The 22,164-nt window shown below is 40.3% G+C and overlaps 1 protein-coding gene across 7 annotated transcripts in view; it reads right to left on the bottom strand.

Annotated features, from left to right (window-relative positions):
- Positions 1–22,164, bottom strand: part of AFF1 (ALF transcription elongation factor 1) — a 182,105-nt gene that overhangs the window by 119,809 nt on the left and 40,132 nt on the right. The window contains exon 1 of one of the 7 annotated variants that reach the window (XM_004430925.3): positions 4,858–5,446. The exons of 5 other annotated variants lie outside the window; for them this stretch is intronic. In XM_004430925.3, coding sequence (XP_004430982.1) covers positions 4,858–4,874 — 17 coding nt within the window. In that variant the 5' untranslated portion in view covers positions 4,875–5,446. Of the gene's footprint in view, positions 1–4,857; positions 5,447–22,164 lie in introns of those variants that run through there. One more of the 7 variants, XM_087434556.1, reaches the window with a different exon arrangement.

The raw sequence follows: 22,164 nt of genomic DNA, 5'->3' as shown, positions 1-22,164 counted from the left end.
TTACTTTTGCGTCTCCAGGGCATTAACACCAAAAGTTATAAATCTCATTTTCCCCCCTGAAGTCTAAAGCTAAACTTCACTTGATACACTTACATTTGAGCAACACATTATTGTGCATTCTACTTACTGTATTATTTTAAGCAAATGAATACATTATATTCATAATAAAATGAATTAAGGACAATCTGAAGCAGAGTTAAAATACTACAACCTTAGCTTTCTCCCCAATTTTTTTTCACTTAAGTAAAAAAAAATAGGTAATCACTTAAGTTATAAAAGTTATGCACCCACCCTGTATCAATAAAATGTAACTGAACCACAACAAAGAGATTATGATACCCAAGCTTGCTATGTTTGTACTTCTGGGCCAAGAAACTTTGTCCTGAAGGTGCAGGCTGTATTTCCAAGCAGTACGGAGGGAAAATCAGAACACACTATTGCTCGTAGTCCTTCTTGCTACATCTCACATACAGGACTTTCCCTTTCAGAAGACAGGAGATTTTAGAATTAAGTTTATTTGCCCATCTTGGAAAATAAATGAAATGGAGAAATTTCCTAATAGAAAACTAAGTTTATATATTTAGAAGCAATCAAATTGTACGTTTTGCCTCAAAGCAGTAATGAAGCTAATCAGCTTTATAATTCCTCCATTTTATAGCTATTAGGTAATACATAGATTTGGATGTTCAAAGCAAATAAATTGACAGTACCAAGATGAGAGAGTAGATTTCTCTCTTATCCATGATTAAGATAACACTTTTTCATTACTGAGTATATTTGACATTTAAACTGCTTAAATGCAGCATTTGCTAAATTTCATTTTCAAAAGAGTATAATAGAACCAGCTATTGAATACTTTTTCATGGTATGGTATAGAATCCCCTAAATCCCAAGAGATCACTTGCATTAATTTTGCCAAGGAACATCCCCATAAACCAGCTGACCAAAAAAAAATGACTCACTCCTGCTTCCGTCTTTATCATGGAAGAAGCTCTGGTCTGTGAGTCAGGAAGTTCAGCTGGGCTGTCAGGATGAACTAGAAGGAAATCACTTGAGAGACCTGTCTGTGTTTCTCTTCTGTCAAGGACACTGTTTACAACGGTGTCACAAGGGAAAAAATAAAGACATTCACTGGGTCAAAATATTGCATAAATTATTTCCCTCTTGAAATCACTTCCTTGAACTGCACTTTCCAAAATACCACAGCATTCTTCTTTGATATCTGCTCATATTTAATCAGAGCTTCTTTACTTTCATGAATTTTCTTCCAAGGTAATCAGTAGCTTATAAATTAGAAGTGGGGGCACAGGAAAGAGCAAAACTGGTTCTGTACCAGTTTAAGAGCACTGATTTTTGCAGTGGAAAAACTTCCCTCACCAGAGTCAAAGGGATCCACCAAAAACTGGCATCATCATAAACTTGTGAACAATCTATGTTTTATTTTTTTTTTCAAACTTCATTAACATTAACTTTAGTCAAATTCAAACAAATAACTGTGGGAGAGTTGACTAAACCTAATTTCCTTTTGCAGTTTGTCTGAAAGTGCTTACATTTGAGATGTGCTCAGCCACCAGATGTTACTCTCCTAAAGAAGCAAGTTCAACTCCCCCACTCTCATTCTTACACCCCTTCCCCCCAGGGTGGGGGTGGGCCAGGGTTTCTCCGGTAGCACAAGGTGCATTTTCAAACAGGTTAATCCCTGACGGTAGTTGAAGGTATGTATATAGTCCTTTCTAGAATTCAGGGATTGCTTCAATAAAGGGGTTAGTGGAGACAGGGAACCAGACAAAGCCCTCCTTTCTACTTTATCCATCAACACACTCCTCAATATAAAGCAAGCTAATCCTCATAGAAAAGGATAGGTCTACAAACTGTTGGGATTCCATGCCCACCTCTATCCATCATAGGCTTACTAGTTCTCAAAAGAGGGCAGGCATGCCAGGTTGTATACTTCTATAAAAGCATAGTCTCCATGTGCTTTAGATCAGAATTTGGAAACTCAAGCCATGATCTGTAAAGAAAGCAAGTTTGTTACAGTTCCCACAAGGAAGTATAGTCACAGTATCTGTTGTGTTTATAGGTTCCAAAGAAAGCACACACTAATCTGAGGGCGGACCACAGCATATGTCCTGCGTTAACTGATGCTGCATTTCTAAGTGACTGCCTTTCTCCACAACTCGGATAACTCAAACTCAATATTCAACGTTTTCAAAATACCGACCCAAAATCTAATTTTTAAAACTTAGGCAATTGACCTTTTCAATAAATGTCTTCCATTTCTAGCAGAAGAAATCAACCACAAAGCAAAACAAAATAATCAATCTCCTACTTTTAGGTTTTAAAATGAGAGAGAGGAATATACAACCTCAATTTACAAAAGTTCACAAGCAAAGAAATACTCTGGTAGTCCCTGCCTCATTCAGAGTACTTCTATCTTATGCAGGGGATACTTAACAATGTGAGACAATATCTTGTCTTAAGGAGCTGACTATAGAGAAGGAGTACACTGCCTAGCCTATTCACAAGAAAAATTAGTCATACACCACCCATCAATGTCAAATGAAGAATATTACCCTATAGCAATGCCACATAATAAAAGTGCCATGCTCAGCTCACGCACTATCAGTGCTACAAAATTCAGTTTCACCTAAGTTCCACCTACCTCTTCTACTAAAAAAATCAAATTATTTAAACAGTATACAACTAAACTACTGGGGTTAGGTCCAATCAGTCCAACAATCTAAATTAATTGTTTCAAAACAGATACTGCATGTGGCACAAGAGCAAGATTTTACCACCCCAGATTATACATCACGAGTGATGGTTCAGTTTCTCTTAGCACTAGTCGGGGCAACTTAGCCTAGCTTTGAAGTCTCCCTGAAATTCAAAAATATCTGCCATCTTCTCCATATGTTCTCTTTGAATCTCAAAGGGTACCTACTCTCCCACACAACACAATGTCTAAGTGAGCTTAGACTGCATTCCAGATGCAACTGAAGAAAATGGACATTAACAACTTGTGAGATATACTTCCATTATGCAGGCTAAGAAAACAACAGACCTCATGGCCTTGCGGTTTTGTTCCTAGTTCAAGGGCATGTAGGAAGGCCAAAGAGAAGAGCAGAATATGTACAGTCCCCCTATTTCAATTACTGGCATGTTGAACTACCACACTGATAACTCAGACTTTTTCATCTTGTAGCAAAGAACTTTTAGCAGAAACTGCTCTTTGTACACTTATACTGAGGCTTTGCAGCTCCCTTTTAACACCTCGCCTCAACATTAAAGAGGCAGCCTAGAAGCAAGGAAATGCTGCAGAGCAGCCCAGGCATCAGGCATTGCTTTACCTGTGTGACTTCAGGCAAGAAACAGACTGGCTGGGCCTCAGTTTCCTTAAAGAATACAAAAAATAAAAGTACCTACCTATTTAGGTGACTGAGAAGAGTCAAAGAGGTAATCCAATTACAGTTGCTGTGCCTGGCACACAGCAGTGTCTAATTTAGCTATTATCTCATTTTATTCTTAATTAGTGTAAGAGTTCAGGCATTGAAGTCACTCACACCTGAGTTCAAATCCCAGCTTTATATTATTGAGCTCAGTTAGAGAGTATTTATTTCTTTGATCAAGATATCTTAATCTAAGGTTTTAGGCCATGGACCCTTTTGGCAGTTAAATTTCACTAATGGTTAGCAAAAATAAAGATGCAACTTTTTTTTTCATCCAAGTTTTCCTACTACTTGGCCCCAAGTTAAGAACCCCTTTCTTAGAACAACCAATGAACAGGGCAGGGGATAAACCACTGAGCTTCGAGAATTAAACAAATATACAAAGCAGGTAGCACCTAGAAGGTGCTCTATATAAAGAAGTTCTTCTTCTCCCTAGAAAATTCTATCTCTTAGGAAAAAATTTCAAAGTCTTATCTAGCCCAAACTTCAACATTAAAGTATCTATTTCTCTCAGTGATCCATCTGGGTCTTCAGACTTGAAATACACTTAGCCTTCTAAGACGTCCCCAAATCACTACACTACATCAAATACCAACTTGAAGAGCCCTCCTGTTATTTTAACTATGTAACACCAAACTGCTTTCTAGTAAAACAAAGTTTAAAAAGAACTAAGTTTCCCTTAACTCCAACTGCTGTCAACTAAAATAAAATCAGACACAAGTTTGAATCTTATAATAATCACCAATTCCTTGTCATCGCTCTTGAACGCTCATTACAAAAAAAGGTATGAAACTACGGACAGTCAGAGCTTGAGGCTCTCACAACAGTGTCTCTCTGACAGCAACTGCAGTTCATTATCCTCTCCCCTTCAACCTGGTACACTCCCGGTCTCTGCCTACTCAGCAGATTCACGCAAGCTGTGCCGTTTTATGTGGAACCGTACATTTTATCACCAGGCCAATTCTCAACCACCTTCTCCAAGGCAAACTGTTTTACATCAATCGATTTCTAAAATTCTGCTCAAGACATTAGGAAAAAAAAAACCAAAAAACAAAATCAGGGGAACCAAAGGGTGGTGCATAAAGAAACTAAATGAAAATGTGGGCAAAGGCAGACAAGTTAAATCAATTTACTCTCTCTGAAAATAACTATTTTTGGAAGAGGAGATTTAATTTGAATCTTGAACTCAATCCCTCTCCTCTACTCCGCAGAAACTGGTATGTTCTTCAAACTGTTTTGTATCTGACATTCAATAATGTAGCACAGCACCAGGAATGATGAGAAAGCAATGACAAAGCTGCTTCCTGCCCGTCTTCGTCGCAGCACCCCAACCCTCCTCACCCCACCCCGCAACATTCCAGTCCCCGAGCCTCTAAGAGATTTTAAAAGTTTCTCTCGGTGCCTGGCTTACCTTGACTGGGCTGCCATAATTCACTCTGTGGAGCTCCAGGTCTTCAGTCCATGAGAGCCTTCACCCCGCGGCCCTCCCGCCGGCGCCGCGCTCACCATTGGCCGGGGCCGGGCGGGGACGGTTCCCCAGCGCGACTCCCGGCGCGACGGGACTACCTGCTCCCCAGCCCGGGCGTCCTCAGCGCAGCCTCGCGCTCCGACCGTATTGGCTCGCGCTAATCCTGATGGACATCCGGGCACCCGGGCCTCTGCAGGCGAATTACACTTTGGACCGGCCCGGACCGTCGCGTCCAAGTTCTGAGCGAGCGAGACCCCCCGGGGCGATTTCGGAGAAGGGAAATCGACGGGGCCCGCACCCACAGCCCACCTGCGCACAGCCCCACCGAGCGCCTCTAGAACTCGGCCCCGCGTTAGCAGGGAAAGGAAATCGTCCTTAGGCTCACTTCAAGTTGTCCGAGTTCGCCCGAACACCCCCTGTCAAGAAAGTTCTGGTGGTACGGTCCGCCTCCTTAAATGGGCACGGCGCTCGGCCGGCAGAGCTGCAGGCTGCGCCGGGTGGGGGCCCCTGGCTCGGGCCCGAGCGCCGAGGCGGCCCGGCGCGTTCGCTCGCGGCCGAGCCCCGCCTGCAGGCTCCCGGCTGGTGCTCTCTTGCCAGGTTTTAACAATGTACAAACGCACACCGCCGGAACACACAGTACCCGGCCGCTCGGAACTCCAGCTCCAACGTGACTGTTGAATGCTGGGCCCCGAGAGGCCGCAGTGAGCAAGGCATAAAAACCACAGCACTAAACCGTTCGCTCCTTTTGATCATTCCAATGCTTGCAGTCAGGAAATGTGCGACTGAGGCACACTTGTTTTACTTTGTTCGCTTTCAGTTTTGATTCATCACATCGAGAAAAATATTTACAAAACGCCGTCCCTTTTTTGGACAACATTCAGATTACAAAGAAAACAGTAACTCATTTTGGTCCTTGAAGAAGTAATTAAGGAGCTGACGTATTTTTAAAATTACTGAGGAGGCAGACCAATAATACAGTAAACTATAAGAAGTACAAACGAAATCGCGTCCTACTAAGGGGAGTAGGGGAGGCATTTACACTTAAACTGTGCCTAAGGCTAAGCAGGAAGACAGTTCGATGGACAGAGATGGAGGGAGATTGTGCTTCAGCATCTCATGGGGACCAGCTGGAAACCCTTAAATGAATGCTGAATGAATGCCTGCCCTGTGGACTCCCCATTCTACCTAGAACCATGACAGTGTTGCCCATCTCACAGAGAGATACTCCAGACGATTGCTAAGAAGCCATGGCATACAGACCCGTTGACCTTTGCATGAAAAATACAATGCTGGGAGAGTGGAGTGGAAGGAAGGCCCACTGCATCTCTATCAGCGGTTCCCAAAGTGCAGTGGACTCCTGGGAGTTCCTAGACCTTCTCAGAGGTCAAAACTATTTTTAGAATAACACAAAGACGTTATTTGTCTTTTTCACTGTGCTGACATTCGCACTGATGGTGTAAAAGCAGTTGTGGGAAAACTGCTGGCGCCTTAGCACTAATCAAGGCAGTGACAGCAAATGGAACTAGCAGTCACTGCATTCTTCACCACCACACATTAGCAGTTAAAAAAAAAAAAAGCCAGTTTCCTTTATGAATGTCCTTGATGAAGCAAGCAGTAGGAATTACTACTTTTATTAAATCTTGACCCTTGAATACAGGTCATTTTGATGTTTTTGTCACAAAATGGGAAGTACACATGAAGCACTCTGCTCCTGCAGAGGGAAGTACAAAGGCTGTCTAGAAGAGCACTGTGTAATTGAGTTGCAAGCTGAACCAGCTGTTTTTTCATGGACTACCATTTTTACTTGAAAGAACAATTGAACTGTGGTTATTCTGACTTGGGTATTTGGCAGACATTTTCTCAAAAGTGAACAAAGTAAGTCTGTTTCTTCAAGGAAAACAATGGATAGTATTTACTGCCAATGATAAAATTTGAGCTTTCAAGCATTTTGGAAAACTTTACATCTGCCACTGTGAGCTTGACAGTTTCCCAATACTCAAAGACTTTTTTCCAAATGAGATAAGGACAGTAATGAATGTAATTTTAGGAGATCTGCCTAACTTAGTGACCAATATTTTCTAAATGGTATAAAATCATGCATGGCTAAAAGATCCATTGAAAGTGCAAGACAGACCAATGGATTTCAATGTATCAAAGTTAAAAAAAAAAAAGGTCAATGATATGATTTCAGATCTCACATTGTAACTAACTTTTAGGAAACGATGACTTGTGGAGTTTTGGTATAATATCAAAGAAGGTATTAAAATACTCCTCCCTTTTCTGTGTGAGGCCGGATCTTCTTCATAGACTTCAACCAAAACAACACTGCAACAGATTGAATACAAAAGCAAATATGAGAATCCAGCTGTCTTCTCTTAGGCTAGACATTAAAGACATTTGCATAAATGTAAAATAGTGCCACTCTTCTTACTAATCTTTTTATTTTGGAAATAGGTTTTAATAAAAATGTTATTTCAGTTAACAAGTAATGGGTTTATTATTATTTCAAAGAATTTAATATTTTAAATATCTCAATTTTAATTTTTAATACAGCAAGTATCAATAGATAAAATCCACATATACAAAAATGGGGTCCTCAATAATTTTGGGGTGCAAAATTATTCCATGTCATCTGCTAATACTTCCATGTCTCCCTCACCTCTCCACACTCATCAAGGCTTCTCTTATGTTAAAGGTAATATTATTATATTATAGCTATTCCCATGTAACCTCTTAGCACCTAGATAGTGTTGGCAAAATGTGGTCAAATCACCTGGGGCATATGTTAAAAACACAGACTCCAGAACTACTGAAATCAAAATCCTGAGGGGTGAGGTCCCAGGGATATGCACTGCAACAAACTCTCCAGCTAGTACTTGTCTGCTTATATGTGAGAACCACTTACCTAGATCATACATATTTAGTAAATAAAGTTAAGAGATTTTGATTCACTATCGGTTTATAATCCCTCAATCACTCTAAGGATCATGGTTGGACAGCATTTATTTTCATTCATAAGAGATCTCTACCAAACAATAAAAATCATCGCATACATATATTCTTTTGCAATAGTAGAGTGATAAACCTTCAAGGAAACAATGTATAAGGCAGAAGTTTATTCTCAACAATTTTTTGCTTGCCATTTCCCCCCATTTCTCTCTTTTGTTCTAAATATCAACTATGCCATTTATGCTTTAAACAAGTTGATCTCTTTTGTTCTAAATACCAACTATGCCACTTATGCTTTAAACAAGTAAGCTGAAACAATATTTCATAATAGTAACATTTACTCACAAATTTTCCATTTACCACAAGCTAGAAATGTAACGTCATTAATATCAAAATTACATTTTTCCTCTGTGAACTGTGTTAATTGTTCTGACACTATTTAAAGATGAGGAAATAAAAGAATACAGCAAATGTTGACCCAAAAGGAAATATGGAATCAACAGCAGATCAGGACTATACCTGAGATTCCCTGGGCTCTCAAGATCGTTTATAATGTAAATTAGTGAGGGTAATTTGAAACAGAAGTGGGATTACACTAGATTTGTAACAGATCTAAAAATACTAGAGGAAAGTGCGGGAGAAATTACTCTGGAATTGGATACTGTATGTGGCTGACGAAGTACCACAATACAAACATGGGTGTTATTATTTTCAAGTGTTTTGAAAACATCATTGTATCTGACCCACAGTCTTGTTCAGCAGTGAAACTGAACAAAAAGACATTCTTAACCTTTTGGGGGCACAGAATTCTTTGGCGTTCTGATGAAACTTGAGGATATAGGCCCATGCATACAACATTTGTTATACTTTGATGTGGTTCATGATCCCCTGAAGCCCACTTAGGGAGCCCCTGAGGCCCTGTAGACTTCAGGTGAAGAATCCCTGGCCCCAGAGTATGCTCGAACTGGACCAGCTAATAGACCCAATTTATCTTACAAATAAGGAATACGATCCTTGTCAGTCTTTACTGCCCCTTAAGAAACTTAGGGCTGTCTTAGCAATTGCCTAGGACAGTGAAGAATTTCTAATGAAAATAATGGAAAGATGTTACATGACAGCAAAACATCATGAATACAACAAAATAACATCTTTCTCAGTACAGTGAGAATATGCTAATCAGTTCTACATTTCCCGAATTCATTAATCCTATGATGACCAAGTAAGCTAAAACCAAAAAAGCAAGATACACAATTTAATAAATAGGGCAGAATTTATAAGGCGAGTGGGACAGACTATTTTACTATCTGAAATGGGTTCTTGAATCACAGGAGTACCTTTTTATTAGCTCTTTAAATTAATAAGCTTTATAAATGACACTTGCACACATGTAGCGGCAACACTATAGGACATAACACATCTTAAGTACAATCACAAATGTGCACCAGTATTGTTATCCAAGACTGAAAACAGAACAATCTTGCAAGTGTTTCATAGAAGGCAAAATCTTTCTAAGATACCTAAGTTTAAATTAAAAAAAAAAGAAAAGTAAACAGGTTGTCTTAATCAGAACCATAAAATACCTCATTCAATGTATGCATTTGTACCACAATGGTCATTCAATGATTCTACTCTTTAATAGCTTTTTTGGTCTAAAAGTTATGTAGGTCAAATCTCCTCACTAAGAATTGCTACTTCATTTCAATGGACTGTTGTTTAAGTCCACTGAAGGGTGCTCACAGTTGCCACTGGAAGATCTCAAATAAATCAGACACAGGAAAAGAGGAGAAACAGAGGAGGAGAAAAAAGATAAGGAGTCCTCGGAGGACAGAGACAGCAGAGAAACCAAGGTAATAAGCATTGCTGGAAATTAAGTGGCTCCCCCATCAGCTGTGACCTCAACACAAAGCATCCTCCTCTCACTGATCCTGAGGAAGTTCTCTACTTCCCCAGGCACTGTTCCAGAGCTTTACTCCACACCACTTTAGATCCTCTACCATGGTCTTCCAACAGAGGTACACGGATATTCTCAAGAGGTATGACAGCAAAGGTTTTGTAAATCTATTTCCAGGTCCTTAATTTCCAAATGCCCTCTTTCCTAAAACCAGGATTCAGGCTTTCCTTTCACTTCTCACTTGCTTTTTGCTACTTGAACAAGAAAAGCAGGCCTCTCACCTATCCCAAATCAATCTTAAAAAGTTACATTGCTCCAGGATGTAAATACCTCCGAGGCCCCAAAGGAACAGTTCTATGTAAAAGGAAGTCCCTGAACTCAAATCAAGAAATATTCTTCAGTGACTCCTCATTAAAGACATCCAGGTAATCGACCTGTAGCAAGGCTCTAGGCCTTTCCTATCCAGCTACAAAAAGAGATGGATCAGGCCATCAAGAGCCAGATTTTCTCTGAAGCCACTCAATTGATAGGTCTGAGAATGAAGACTTGCAGTTTTTCAACATTTTGGTGGGGGGTACACAAGCAAAGATGTTTAAAGACTACTGCCAACTTCACCTCTTCACTGAATGAATGCTTTTTTCTCTACTTCTGGTCTACACTTTTCTATATCATCTTCTATTTGTGCATTGATAAAACATCCCTCCTTACCCTCCCCAATACCCCTGCCCATCCATATCAATTACTTATTCTCAGCCTACAGATAAGCTCAAGATTCCCCCCAGCCCCCATCCAAACACACACACATACATTTTTTTAATAGTCTTTTTATTTTGGAATATTTTTAGATTTACAGAAAAGTTGTAAAGAATTCCCATATACCTCCCCAGCCAGTTTCCCCATTTTCACATCTTATAGTACCATTGGTCATTTGTCAAAACTGAGAAATCAACACTGGTATATTGCTATGAACTAAACTCAAGACTTTATTTTGATTTCACCAGTTTTTCCATCAATGTCCTCTTCTGTTCCAAGATCCAATCCAGGGCACCACACATTGCACTCTATCTGTGACAGTTTCTCAGTTTTTCCTTGTTTTTCATGACCGTGACAGTTTTGAGTTTAGGCCAGGTATCCTGTAGAATGTCCCCCCATCTGGGTTTGTCTCATGTTTTTCCTTTCGGAGGAGGGAGCGAGGGATTTACACTCCACCTTCTGCATGGCGGTACTATCTATACATATTATTTTAAATTCTTCTGTAAGAAAGCTTTGCTGCTTCTCCACTTACTAATTTAGTCAATCATTTATTTATACCAGTATGAACTCATGGATATTTATTTTATACTTTGGGTTATAATCCAATATTACATGATTTATTTTGTTGCTCAAATTGTTCCAGCCTTCGCCATTGGGAGCTCTTTCAGGTTAGCTCCTTGTCCCTTTGACTTACTCCCATCCTTGAGTCTTCTGAGCACTTCCTTACTTTCTGGTACTACATGTTCCAGACTCATCTTCTATTTTCTCTACCCCAGTTCTAGAATCAGCCATTTCTCCCGCTTATCAATCTCCTCTTCTTAAATGCTACTGCCATCACAGCTGAACTTTCTAAACAAAGAGCAGTCTGCTTCCTTGGAGATGCCAGTAACTACCTTCCTTGAAGACCTCCATCGGGGACTTTTAGGACACGGCTCTATTTCGAGGGCAACACATTTTATTTTATAATTCTTCCTGCTCACACATCCAGGATGTAACATAAAATGCTAGAAAACTTATCTATCTGTACACTGTCTTAGACAGTATCATCAGTGACTCTCCAAAAGTGTAACTCCAGCCCAAACCTCTCTCCACAACTCCAAGTCCCTCCCTCCAACTGCCCAAAAACACTTTCCTGGGTATAAAACGGCACTTGGGAGGTTGTCCAAAATGGATCATTCACTTAATGAAAAGCATGTCACCCTAGAGATGCCAAGAGACACCCACCATTTAGCTTGAGCTGCTGCTCGGGTCTGCAAAGGGCAGTCTCTCCATAGAGAAAGGAGACAATGTCTCCTTCACCAAAGAAGGGATGGGAAAGGACTGGGGAGGAGGGCTTTAGCTGGTTCCATTCTTGGGAATATCAGCAGAAGGCAGAATTCAAAGAGGGCTTCCAATTAGCAGATCAAGACGGACATGGGTAACATAAAACTAAAAATTCCATTATCTTTATAAACCTCTTAAAATAAGATCTGCCTCCTTAAGTTTTTGACTAGCAAAAACCAGTACATGTGCACAATAATGAGTGTGCAAGGCGAGGTAGTGATGCCTTTAAAAAGGAAAGGCAAGCAGGTGAGGGAAAGAGACAAAGTCAGCCTGAGAAATGGCCCCAGGCAGTGACCCCCAGCAACTCAACCTCAATAGGGCCAGAATTAATCTGACTGACCCAACTCCAATCCACCCCTCTCCCCTTGGTCCCTTCGCTATCCACCAGTTACCAGTCACCCAAACCAAAGATCAGTCACTCACTCCTTTTCCTGGCTCTTTCTCCACATGTTATCACCACCCAAATCCCAGAGGTCTCTTGAGACAGTGAAAGGGCAGGGGTGCGGAGGTGGGGAGATCTTCACTTGAAATGCTCTCTATTTTTTTGAATTTATACAACTAGTCTCTAATTGCCTTTTCTCCCCCTTGGTTGAATATGTTTTCAACCCCCTGTTTTACAAAAATATTTAATGACATGGAAAAATATTATAATATAAGGTTTAAAAGAAAGCAGTTGCAATACAATGCATTTGTTATGAACGCACTTCATCAAAACTGAAATATGCATAATAAAAAGATTGACTGGGTCTCTGCACCACAATGCTAGCTGTAGATATTCTTGGATGGAAGTATCAAATGACTCATCTAATTCTGGCCATTTAAAAATTTTCTAAATGTTATAAAATGAACACACACTGCTTTCATAGTCATAATGAAAAAGAAAATCACAATTATTATAAAAAATAAACTATAATCATCTAATCCACTTCATGCAAGAAGGCTCTTTCCCTAGACAGGCCTGTTTGCATATTGCCCGGCACATCTGTTGTAATTACTTCCACTGCTGGCCAGCAATGAGCACGGAAAGTTCTGCGCTCCACAGAGCTAAAACTGGCTTCCCTGCAGGCCTCATCCATTGGTTCTACCTCTGCCCTCTTGATTCTGATACAGCCGTCCAGCTTTCTTACACTTCTGTTAGATGGTGTATCTTGTTCTATCCTTTTCCCTTATACCTATGCAGGTTTTTGTATTTAAAATGCATCTATTGTAAGCAGATTGTTGGGCTGGATAAAACCCAGTCCGCTGGATCTCTGCCTTGTAATTGACATGTTTAGTCATTTATTTTAATTATTGATATGGTTGGGTTTAAGTTCTACCAGCTTGCTATCTGTCTTCCATTTGTCCCTTTGGGTTCCTCCGTTGCTCCTTTATTATTTTGCAAATTTTTAGGCCCCACCCAAACCTACAGAATCAGAAAGTGTAGATGAGGTCCAAGAATTAGAGTTTCAACAAGCCCTCCAGGGCTGGCCCTGTGGCTTGGTGGTTAAGTGCGCTGAGATGCTGGCGGCCCGGGTTCGGATCCCGGATGCGCATCGAGGCACCACTTCTCTGTCCATCCTGAGGCCGAGTCCCACATACAGCAACTAGAAGGGTGTGCAGCTATGGCATACAACTATCTACTGGGGCTTTGGGGGCAAAAAATTAAATAAATAAAATCTTAAAAAAAAAAAAACAAGCCCTCCAGGTGATTCTGTTTTACAATAAAGTTTAGAAACCACTACTCTGGGGCTAACAGTATACATCCTTAACTTACCAAATTCTATGTAGAGTCAATATTGTACCAGTTCATAGCTGATACTTCCATCATCTAGTTCCTTACGGAACTTAAAAATAAAGTCTTCCATTCTTTCTAGAACCCCTAACATTCTCTTAGTCCAGGTTCTTGTTCATATATCATCATGCTTTTTCAACAGCTTAATAAAAATTATTTCTCTGCCAACTCTCTCTCCCCACTCACCCTTCAACACTACTGCCAGATTATAGAATATATCATTCCTAAAATACACATCAGATGTTACTCTCTTACAAAAAAAAAGAAAATGTGCATTCCCTGCTGCCTCCAGGATGAAGACTAAACTTCCTACAGAGGTATCTAACACACTTCCCCATTTGGCCCAACTTCAGTCACCGCCTTCTCCACCAACCTCCCTCCATCCCCTCCCACCCCATCACCACAAATGCCCTCCAGCCAGACACTTCTCTCATGCCACCAATCTTTGCACAGAGTATTTTCCCTTTGTTGGAATGCCCTTTCCCCTTTTCTCCAGATGGAGACCCCATACCATTATTCAAATCCCAACCAATGCAGCTCTTCTCAGAAGCCTTCTCTGATACCCTAACTTTCACTCTTTACCCAGCACAAGCTCCTAGCTCTCATGTGTATCAAGTCATGAGGTTGGGTGGGATTAAGGGGAATGTTTGCTTGTCTGAGCAGAAGGGCAACCAAGAAATAATAAAGATAATTATTGACACAGAGAACTGTGAAGAACTCTAGAATTGCAGCTGGTGAGATTTCCTCCTACACATGAATTCAAGGAGAGCTCTGCCCTCAAATGAGCACAATCTGAGGAGATCTTTCATTACGTAATCATTGGACTCTGACCTGGGTCCACAAATGAAGCGAGTGGAACACAGTGAACTATTTTCAACATTTCAAAAAGTCCAAAGGAAATCACATATTTGCCCATGGAAAGTGTGTGAAGGACTCTGCGTTAGGCCTTTCTGGTGCTTATGCCAACTCAGTGTGGTCACACCAGTTAGCTCATGCTGATCAGGAAGTCTAACTGATAACTGCATGCGGTCTGGTTTAGAAATAGGAAAACAACCAAAATTGTTTAAATGTAGTTTGTTTAGTAGAGGGACTCTTTCAAAACATGGAATCCAAAGGAGAAGGGAAAAATAATAGAAAACAATAATAATTTAACACACACACACAACACAGAGGACATCACTTTGAAGACATGTACTTCCCCATGGATGTGAACTAATGAAAAACAATTCAGATCCTTCAGACCGAGCAGCGGCTCCCAACCTTGGCTACACATGAGAATTACCTGGGGAAATTTATAAATTCCTGACACTCAGGCCACACCCCACGCCAATTAATCTCTGGAGGTGGGACCCATGCATCAGTATTTTTAAAATGTCCTCAGGTGATTTAATGTGCAGCCAAGTTTGAGAAGCTCTGAGAATGTTTTTAAGCCTTGTCACTCCAAGCGAGCAGCTGCAGCCACAGCCCTACGTGGGATGCTTGTTAGAAATGCAGAACCTTAGGTTCCACTCCAGATCCACCAAATCAGAATCTCCATTTTAACAAAATTCCTAGGTGATTCACATGCTCACTAAAGCCTGAGAAGCACTGCATTATAAAATACTGAACATTTAAGAATTCCTTAAACTCTCAAACACAAGTGGCCAATATTCCCCCAACATTCAGTCTAAAACATGAATCTCAAAACAACGTTTTGGTGCAGTCCTCTGTGTTGGGAGCTGTTCCATCCCTTCAAACTACCCTCACATTTTCCTGAATATATATAAGAAAAGGACAAGGATTTAAGAACTGGAAGAAAGGAGGTATTTCCCCGTCTTTGCAGGGCTGTTTTTTGCTTTTGTGAGAGAGAAAAAAAAAATTACGTACATAGACAAGCCACAATGATCAGTAAATTGCAGCTTATAAACTACACTAAGATCTGATCTCCCCCCACATAAAAGAGGTTACATCAACTACTGACCTTTTCTGTGATATCCAGACCTGTCCTAAATGTGCTGTTTTTATTCTTTGCAAATGTCTGAATCAAACCAATTGAAAACCTAATTTGGGGTACAAGTTTTACATTCCACTGGAAGACTGCAGATCTCCTCCAGAAAGTTAGGGGTGTTTACTTTGAGGTTTATTTGTTACAAGCTCTGCCTCCTACGTAGATCACATGCAAAACAGGAAGATTAAAACAAAATCAAATCAACATTTTTTAAGTCCCTAGTATATCCAAAGCCCTGTGCAACCTTATAGGAGATTTTTTAAAAATATGTGTATTCTAAGCACTTAGAGAAAAGGTTACTCCATTTTCTAAGTCCTAAATATCTTGAAAATATAACAAATCTAAAGAACAAAAAGTTGACTAATAACCAATTAAACCTTTTCATGATCAAGGATCTATAAGTTATTGAGCTAATTAAATAATTAGTTTCAAGCATTATGTTTAAGGATTCATTTAAGAAAATTACAGAAGTTTTAGTTCACTGTGTTGCCTATGTTCTCAGAAAGGAGGGGGCTCCCCGCTAATCCAATTAGAACTCATCCAATTCGAACTGGTCAAGGTGAGAACTCTCAGCTGGGAACTCTGCTCCCAGCTGACAGACTCGTTAGTGCCCTTAACACCTCAAGGCTGGCTGGCCACCATCCCTTAAAATGCTTAACAATTTAGTGGGCCCCTACACTTCCACTTGGAAATTTCCAGAAAGATGATTTTCCCCCAAATACGATAATATTCCCTCAGTACACGTGCTGAGATGTTCAGTAGCAGTCTTAGATACCAAAGTCTGGGCACAATGGCAAACAAGGTGCTGAGAACAATTTTGTTAGTGATATGAATTACAAATGTCTGCTGAACACCCACAACATACCTGGCCCCACACTAAGTGCTTTGCCTGTATTAACTCCCAGCACAAGCCACTGAGCTGAGTACAGCATCATCATCCCTGCTTTACAGATCAGTGAGGCCCAAGAAGTTGGGTAATTTTCTGGAAGTCATGCAGCTGTGAGTGGTGGGGCTGAGCCATGACCCCAACACCCCAGCTCCAGGGTCCTCGCTCTTGCTCACGATGCCACCCAGCCTCTCTGGAGAAGCTACTCTTATACTCTCCAGGAAACAGTCATAGGATCACTTTTACAGTCTTTTAGAAAATCATTTTTCCTGATATCTAGTGATGTTTCATCAGAGCACTCCCAAATTTGACATCACTTTTGAGCTCAGCTAGACAGCTTCTGCAAAAGGCAAATAGTGATTTATTATCATGGTTGGTTGGTCTGGTTTTCTCTAGGGGTATTTGGGGTTGAAAGAAATTCACTGTCCAACTAGAAGGATGTGCAACTATGACATACAACTATCTACTGGGGCTTTGGGGAACAAAAAAAGGAGGAGAATTAGCAATAGATGTTAGCTCAGAGCCAGTCTTCCTCAGCAAAAAGAGGAGGATTAGCACGGATGTTAGCTCAGGGCTGATCTTCCTCACAAAAAAAGAAAAAAAAAAAAAAGAAATTCACTGTCTGGGACCAGAGCATCTACCATATCTCAATGACTAAAGAAAAGAATATAGAAAAGCAATTTGAAGTAAACACGGCACTCCAGTCCTGTCTTTACCTGATGTTTCAGGTACCATGGACACGGAAGTCTCCCACCGTTTATCTGATTAACAAGTCACACTAAAGGTATAGTTAAGAAACGCCCACTCCCATCCTTGAAAGAAGATGGTGGTAGGAAGTATGCAGAGCTGTAAGTCAACGTTACTGAGTCTGAAGGGGAATAGCAATACAGTTCTTGATGGTGCTGTCATCTAGGACCATCACTTTATGAATAGAAAGTGATTTTAGAATAAGAACTAAGTTGGCTGAAACAGTGTCAACTAACAGCATTTCTCTCTCCTCCCTCCCTCTCCTCTCTTTCTCCTTTAACAAATGTATAGTTGCAGGGGGCCATATGTGTAGGTTACATACTTCCAATAACCTCAAATATGTAGATCACAGCTGAGAGACCAAGATAAAATAATAAAGAAACAAAAAACAATTTTCTACCCAAACAATTTTCCTAACACTCAAACCTTTATTCTCAGAGTTAAATCAAGTTCCTGGGGGAGCCGCCGTTTGGACAGCCTCACGTTGCCTACATGCAATACTTAAGCCCTAGTTTTTCGTTAAACGCTGATGATATCTACAGCCTGTTACCCAAGACATCTTTGGCAAGCACCTCCTTGCACTCTCCTTACTCACCGTTGGTGGCTAGCAGTGTTGCTCAGGGATGGCCTCTCTGCAGGCAGTCTGAAACTGCTCTTGAGGGACCAGGGGTTTCAGGCAGCTGTGTTGTACCCAAGCTCTGCGGACAGCTCTCTGGGGATGGATCTTGTGGCCTTGTGTTTTCTTCACACCTCTTTGATGTCAACAGCTAACCAAGCTCTTTGCATATCACCAAAGCAGGGGTGCCTGCGGCTTCCCCTGAAGGGGTCCTACTGTCTTGTACAACTTATACAGACTTAAAGAAGTGTTAAATCATTACTACTATACAATGGTTATTGCCTCTGGTTTCCACACAGGTGTTAGTTAGTTATCACCTCCTGAGGAATGAGGACTTCCACACACAGGGCTGGCTCTCAGCCAAGTCTGACTCAGCCCCATCTATAAATTGTTTGCTCTCAAGCCCCTGTTGGACCCCTGACTCAAGGTGCAGAACTGCTGCATTCAGACCCTGCTAGGGAGGGGGCAAATGGCCAGGAAAAAAGCACAAAGCACCTTCCTTGGGTCAATCAGGCCATTCGGCCTGAGCCCTGGAGTTCCTGCCCCCGAGGTGCGCTGATTAAATAAAGCCTTGTCCACAAGCAACACCACTGTTTGCGTGTAATAGTATAAGGTTCTGAGAAGAAAAACAAGAGGGAGTGGCTATTACATAACAGCAGAGAGAAAACAGAAAAGACATCCAATCCTCTTCCCTACATTACAGGTAAGAAATTCTAGTACCAGGGTTTTGCAGGTTTAAATAGACTTTAAGACGAAGATTTTTTAAAAACATAACCACAATGCTATTATCCCATCTAAAACTCTTCCATTAATATAATGACTAATTATTTAATATTAATAAAATTTTCCTTTAATAGCCTCAAATATCCTGTTAGTCTCCAAATTTAATTTGTGTGCTCAGACCCAAACAGGATCCTTCCATCACAGGGTTGATATGTCTCTCAGGTTTTTTGATAATCTATATATTCTTTTTTCTTGAGATTTGTTGAAAATAAAAAGATGATTTTCCGTAGAGTTCTCACATTATGGATTTTGGTGACAGCACACAGGAAATGTCCTTGAATATGTTTCTCAGTCCACTGTATTTCCTATAACCTGGCTTGATCAGATTCCTCCCCAAACTTTTGGAAAGACTGTTTCATAGGTGGTTTGTCTGTATCCCATTTAATCACATCAGGATTTTAAAAATCGTAATATTAAATAATGGAAACAGGTATTATCAGACACTCTAAACCACCCCATTAAAAAGTTTCTCACCACCTTTTAACCTATGGTATTAACAGCTACTGGTAGCCACTGCCCAACCAGTTTGAGCATGCAAATGTTGGAATAATATTCCAATGCTATCACTCTTCACTTGCTATTTTTTTCCTGTAGATAACTTTTCCTCGTCAACTATTTGATTACCCAGTTTGTTTATGAAACTAGGATAAATGCTTCTTCCTTTCCCTTATTTTCATTTTTTACAATTATGGGTTGGTTCCCGACCATACTCCAAAGTGACTAATGGATTCTGTTGGTAGTATCATTTTAAACCCATGGATTTAAACATATTTGACGTGTTTTAATCCATTGCAGTTTTCATTCTTTTATGCTCTCACTGACTGACCTCTGGCCAGTGCGAGACCCTTCCAGTCGGCTTCCGGAGACTTTCTGCTATCACCCCAACAGTCGTGGACAGTGCTTTTGCCTTCCGGTCATGATGAGACTTTCTAGCACACCTCGTAAATTTCCAGACCCAGACCTAGAATGGATCTTTACTCCAAAGAACCCTCATTGCTTTTAGTGGGAAATGGTATGTAAAATCCACACTTCGAGGCCTGGGAGAATGCCCTGCTGCTGGCTTGGCCATTTTTATGAAGATAGAAGGAAATGAAATTTTCAAAAGGATAATAAACTTCATTAGTTTCCATTGAAATTTTCAATTAAATTAAAATTATAGTTTTTTTGCTTAACCTCTTTGATTTTGTTTGTATTTCTTTTCTCTTACACTGAAAATTTTGTTCCTAACAAAATAATAATAATAATACTCCTTATATCATTGCTAACGTGTTTGCTGAGAACAGTTTAAGGTTTCTTAGTCATTCTTTTTATCTTTAAGATATATCACACAAATGTACAATCAAATGACTGTTCTTTTGAGAGTCACTTGAAATACATATAATCCTCACTTGGCAGAGTAGTCCAGGACCATAAAAAGGCCTGTGCAGGCTGAAACTGTGCAAAACAATCTTAATAATCAGTGGGGAAAATTACAAGTGTTCCATGGCCTTTACAAATTTTTCTCCAAACACTAAAAGCTTATAATTTAGAAGTTTATATAACTTATATAACATATAACTTTTATATATATAACATAAATAACATGTTATACATTATGTTATATATAATTTTTATATAAATAACACATATACAAATACATAGTTATAAGTTCATAGGGAAGTGAACAGATTAGTAAAACTAATATTTATTTAATATGCTGTGATTCAAAACATTAGACGCATTGAGAATTAAAGGGTTTTATATCTTTGTTAAAAAAAAAAACTTCTTAAGAGTTCTTTGAACAGTGCCTGCCTTCTTTTCATCTCCAACTTACAACACGAAGTGAATATCTTTCCTATGCCTTGACAAACTATCATACTCCTTTCTAAGTATGGATCAACTTTCAACATTTTATCCTTCACTCTTTCAATGTGAAATATCTCTGAGAGTTCCTTTAACCTGAGGTGTTCTTTTTTTTGTTTTTTTTTGTGAGATCAGCCCTGTGCTAACATCCATGCCAATCCTCCCTTTTTTTTTTTGCTGAGGAAGACTGGCCCTGGGCTAACATCCGTGCCCATCTTCCTCCACTTTATATGGGATGCCGCCACAACATGGCTTGCCAAGCAGTGCGTCGGTGCGCGCCTGGGATCCAAACCCGCGACCCTGGGCCGCCGCAGCGGAGCGCTCGCACTTAACCGCTTGCGCCACCGGGCTGGCCCCACGTGAGGTGTTCTTGAGGCACCAGGTCCTCTCGGACATCTTCATCCTTTTCATCACGACCACTTTCCTTATGTACATCAGTAAGTTCACCTTCACTGTGTTCCTCTGGCTGCACATTCCCACAGTCTGCTAGTTCTTCTATAACTTCATTTATACTCCATTAGAATTTCACTTCCAGTGCAGTGCTGTCACTTTTTGTTTCTTTCCTGCACTTTCATCTTTGCTGGCCAGTTCCCTCTTTCAAGTACCCATTTATGTGAAACGTCACATGAGATTATCATTGGGAGACAGGGAAGCAACACAACTACATGCTTTGCTATCTTTGCATGAACTAAATGACCAAGTCAGCGATCAATCACCAACAGGCTTTAAAAGAAGTGACAGGATTGGTCACTGATGACGATGCCATCCATTATTTATATGGTGATTCGTGGAGTCATGAGCTAGCAGCAAAGTTTGTACTTTATTAAACTGCTGTGCTAACTGAAATTTGAAAACTGTGTTGGGGGACTGGTGTTATTTAAACCACAATAACTGAAATTTGTGTGTATTGGAACTGTGCAAAATAAGGACCAACTATAATTCCTCTCAGTAAAGATAAACCACCAACTTGACTCTATTAAACTCATTTGTTCATGGTTGCTTTCCATTTTCAAGGGGTGGTTTTCCCCTCCCCAATTTTGATTTAATTTTGTTTTATAATTGTGTATAACATTTAATATTTCCGAAGTGAGCCACAAAGGAAGGTATGTTCAGGAAAACAGAGCTTCTATTTTTGTCCCCCCATCAGTTTTCGGTTTATACTTCTATTACTTATTCTTTTAATATAAGCAAATAGGTATATGTTTTCATATTCTTCTTCTCTTACTTAATAGAAGATAGCATAATTATACATACTACTCTGTACCTTACTTTTTTTTTTAATAATTTTTATTTCTCTATTTTTTTCCCCCAAAGCCCCCGTAGATAGTTGTATGTCATAGTTGCACATCCTTCTATTTGCTGTACGTGGCACGCGGCCTCAGCATGGCCGGAGAAGCTGTGCGTCGGTGCGCGCCCGGGATCCGAACTTGGGCCACCAGCAGCGGAGCGCGTGCACTTAACCGCTAAGGCATGGGGGCCCCCCCATGTACCTTACTTTTTAAAATAATATATCTTAGAGATCACACAATAGTAGAAAATAGAATCCTCATTTCCTTTGACAGTTGTAAAATGTTCCTTTGTGTTGAAGTACCAGGGTTTTGTTTTTTTTTTAAACTGACTCCCTGGGGGCCGGCCACATTGCGCAGCGGTTAAGTGCACGCGCCCCGCTGCTGGTGCCCAGGTTCGGATCCCCGGCGCACCA

Source organism: Ceratotherium simum, chromosome 8 (assembly GCF_057802395.1).
Source record: "Ceratotherium simum simum isolate JZ-2026a chromosome 8, ASM5780239v1, whole genome shotgun sequence".
Lineage (NCBI taxonomy): Eukaryota > Metazoa > Chordata > Mammalia > Perissodactyla > Rhinocerotidae > Ceratotherium > Ceratotherium simum.
This window is presented reverse-complemented; position numbering and strand designations above follow the sequence as displayed.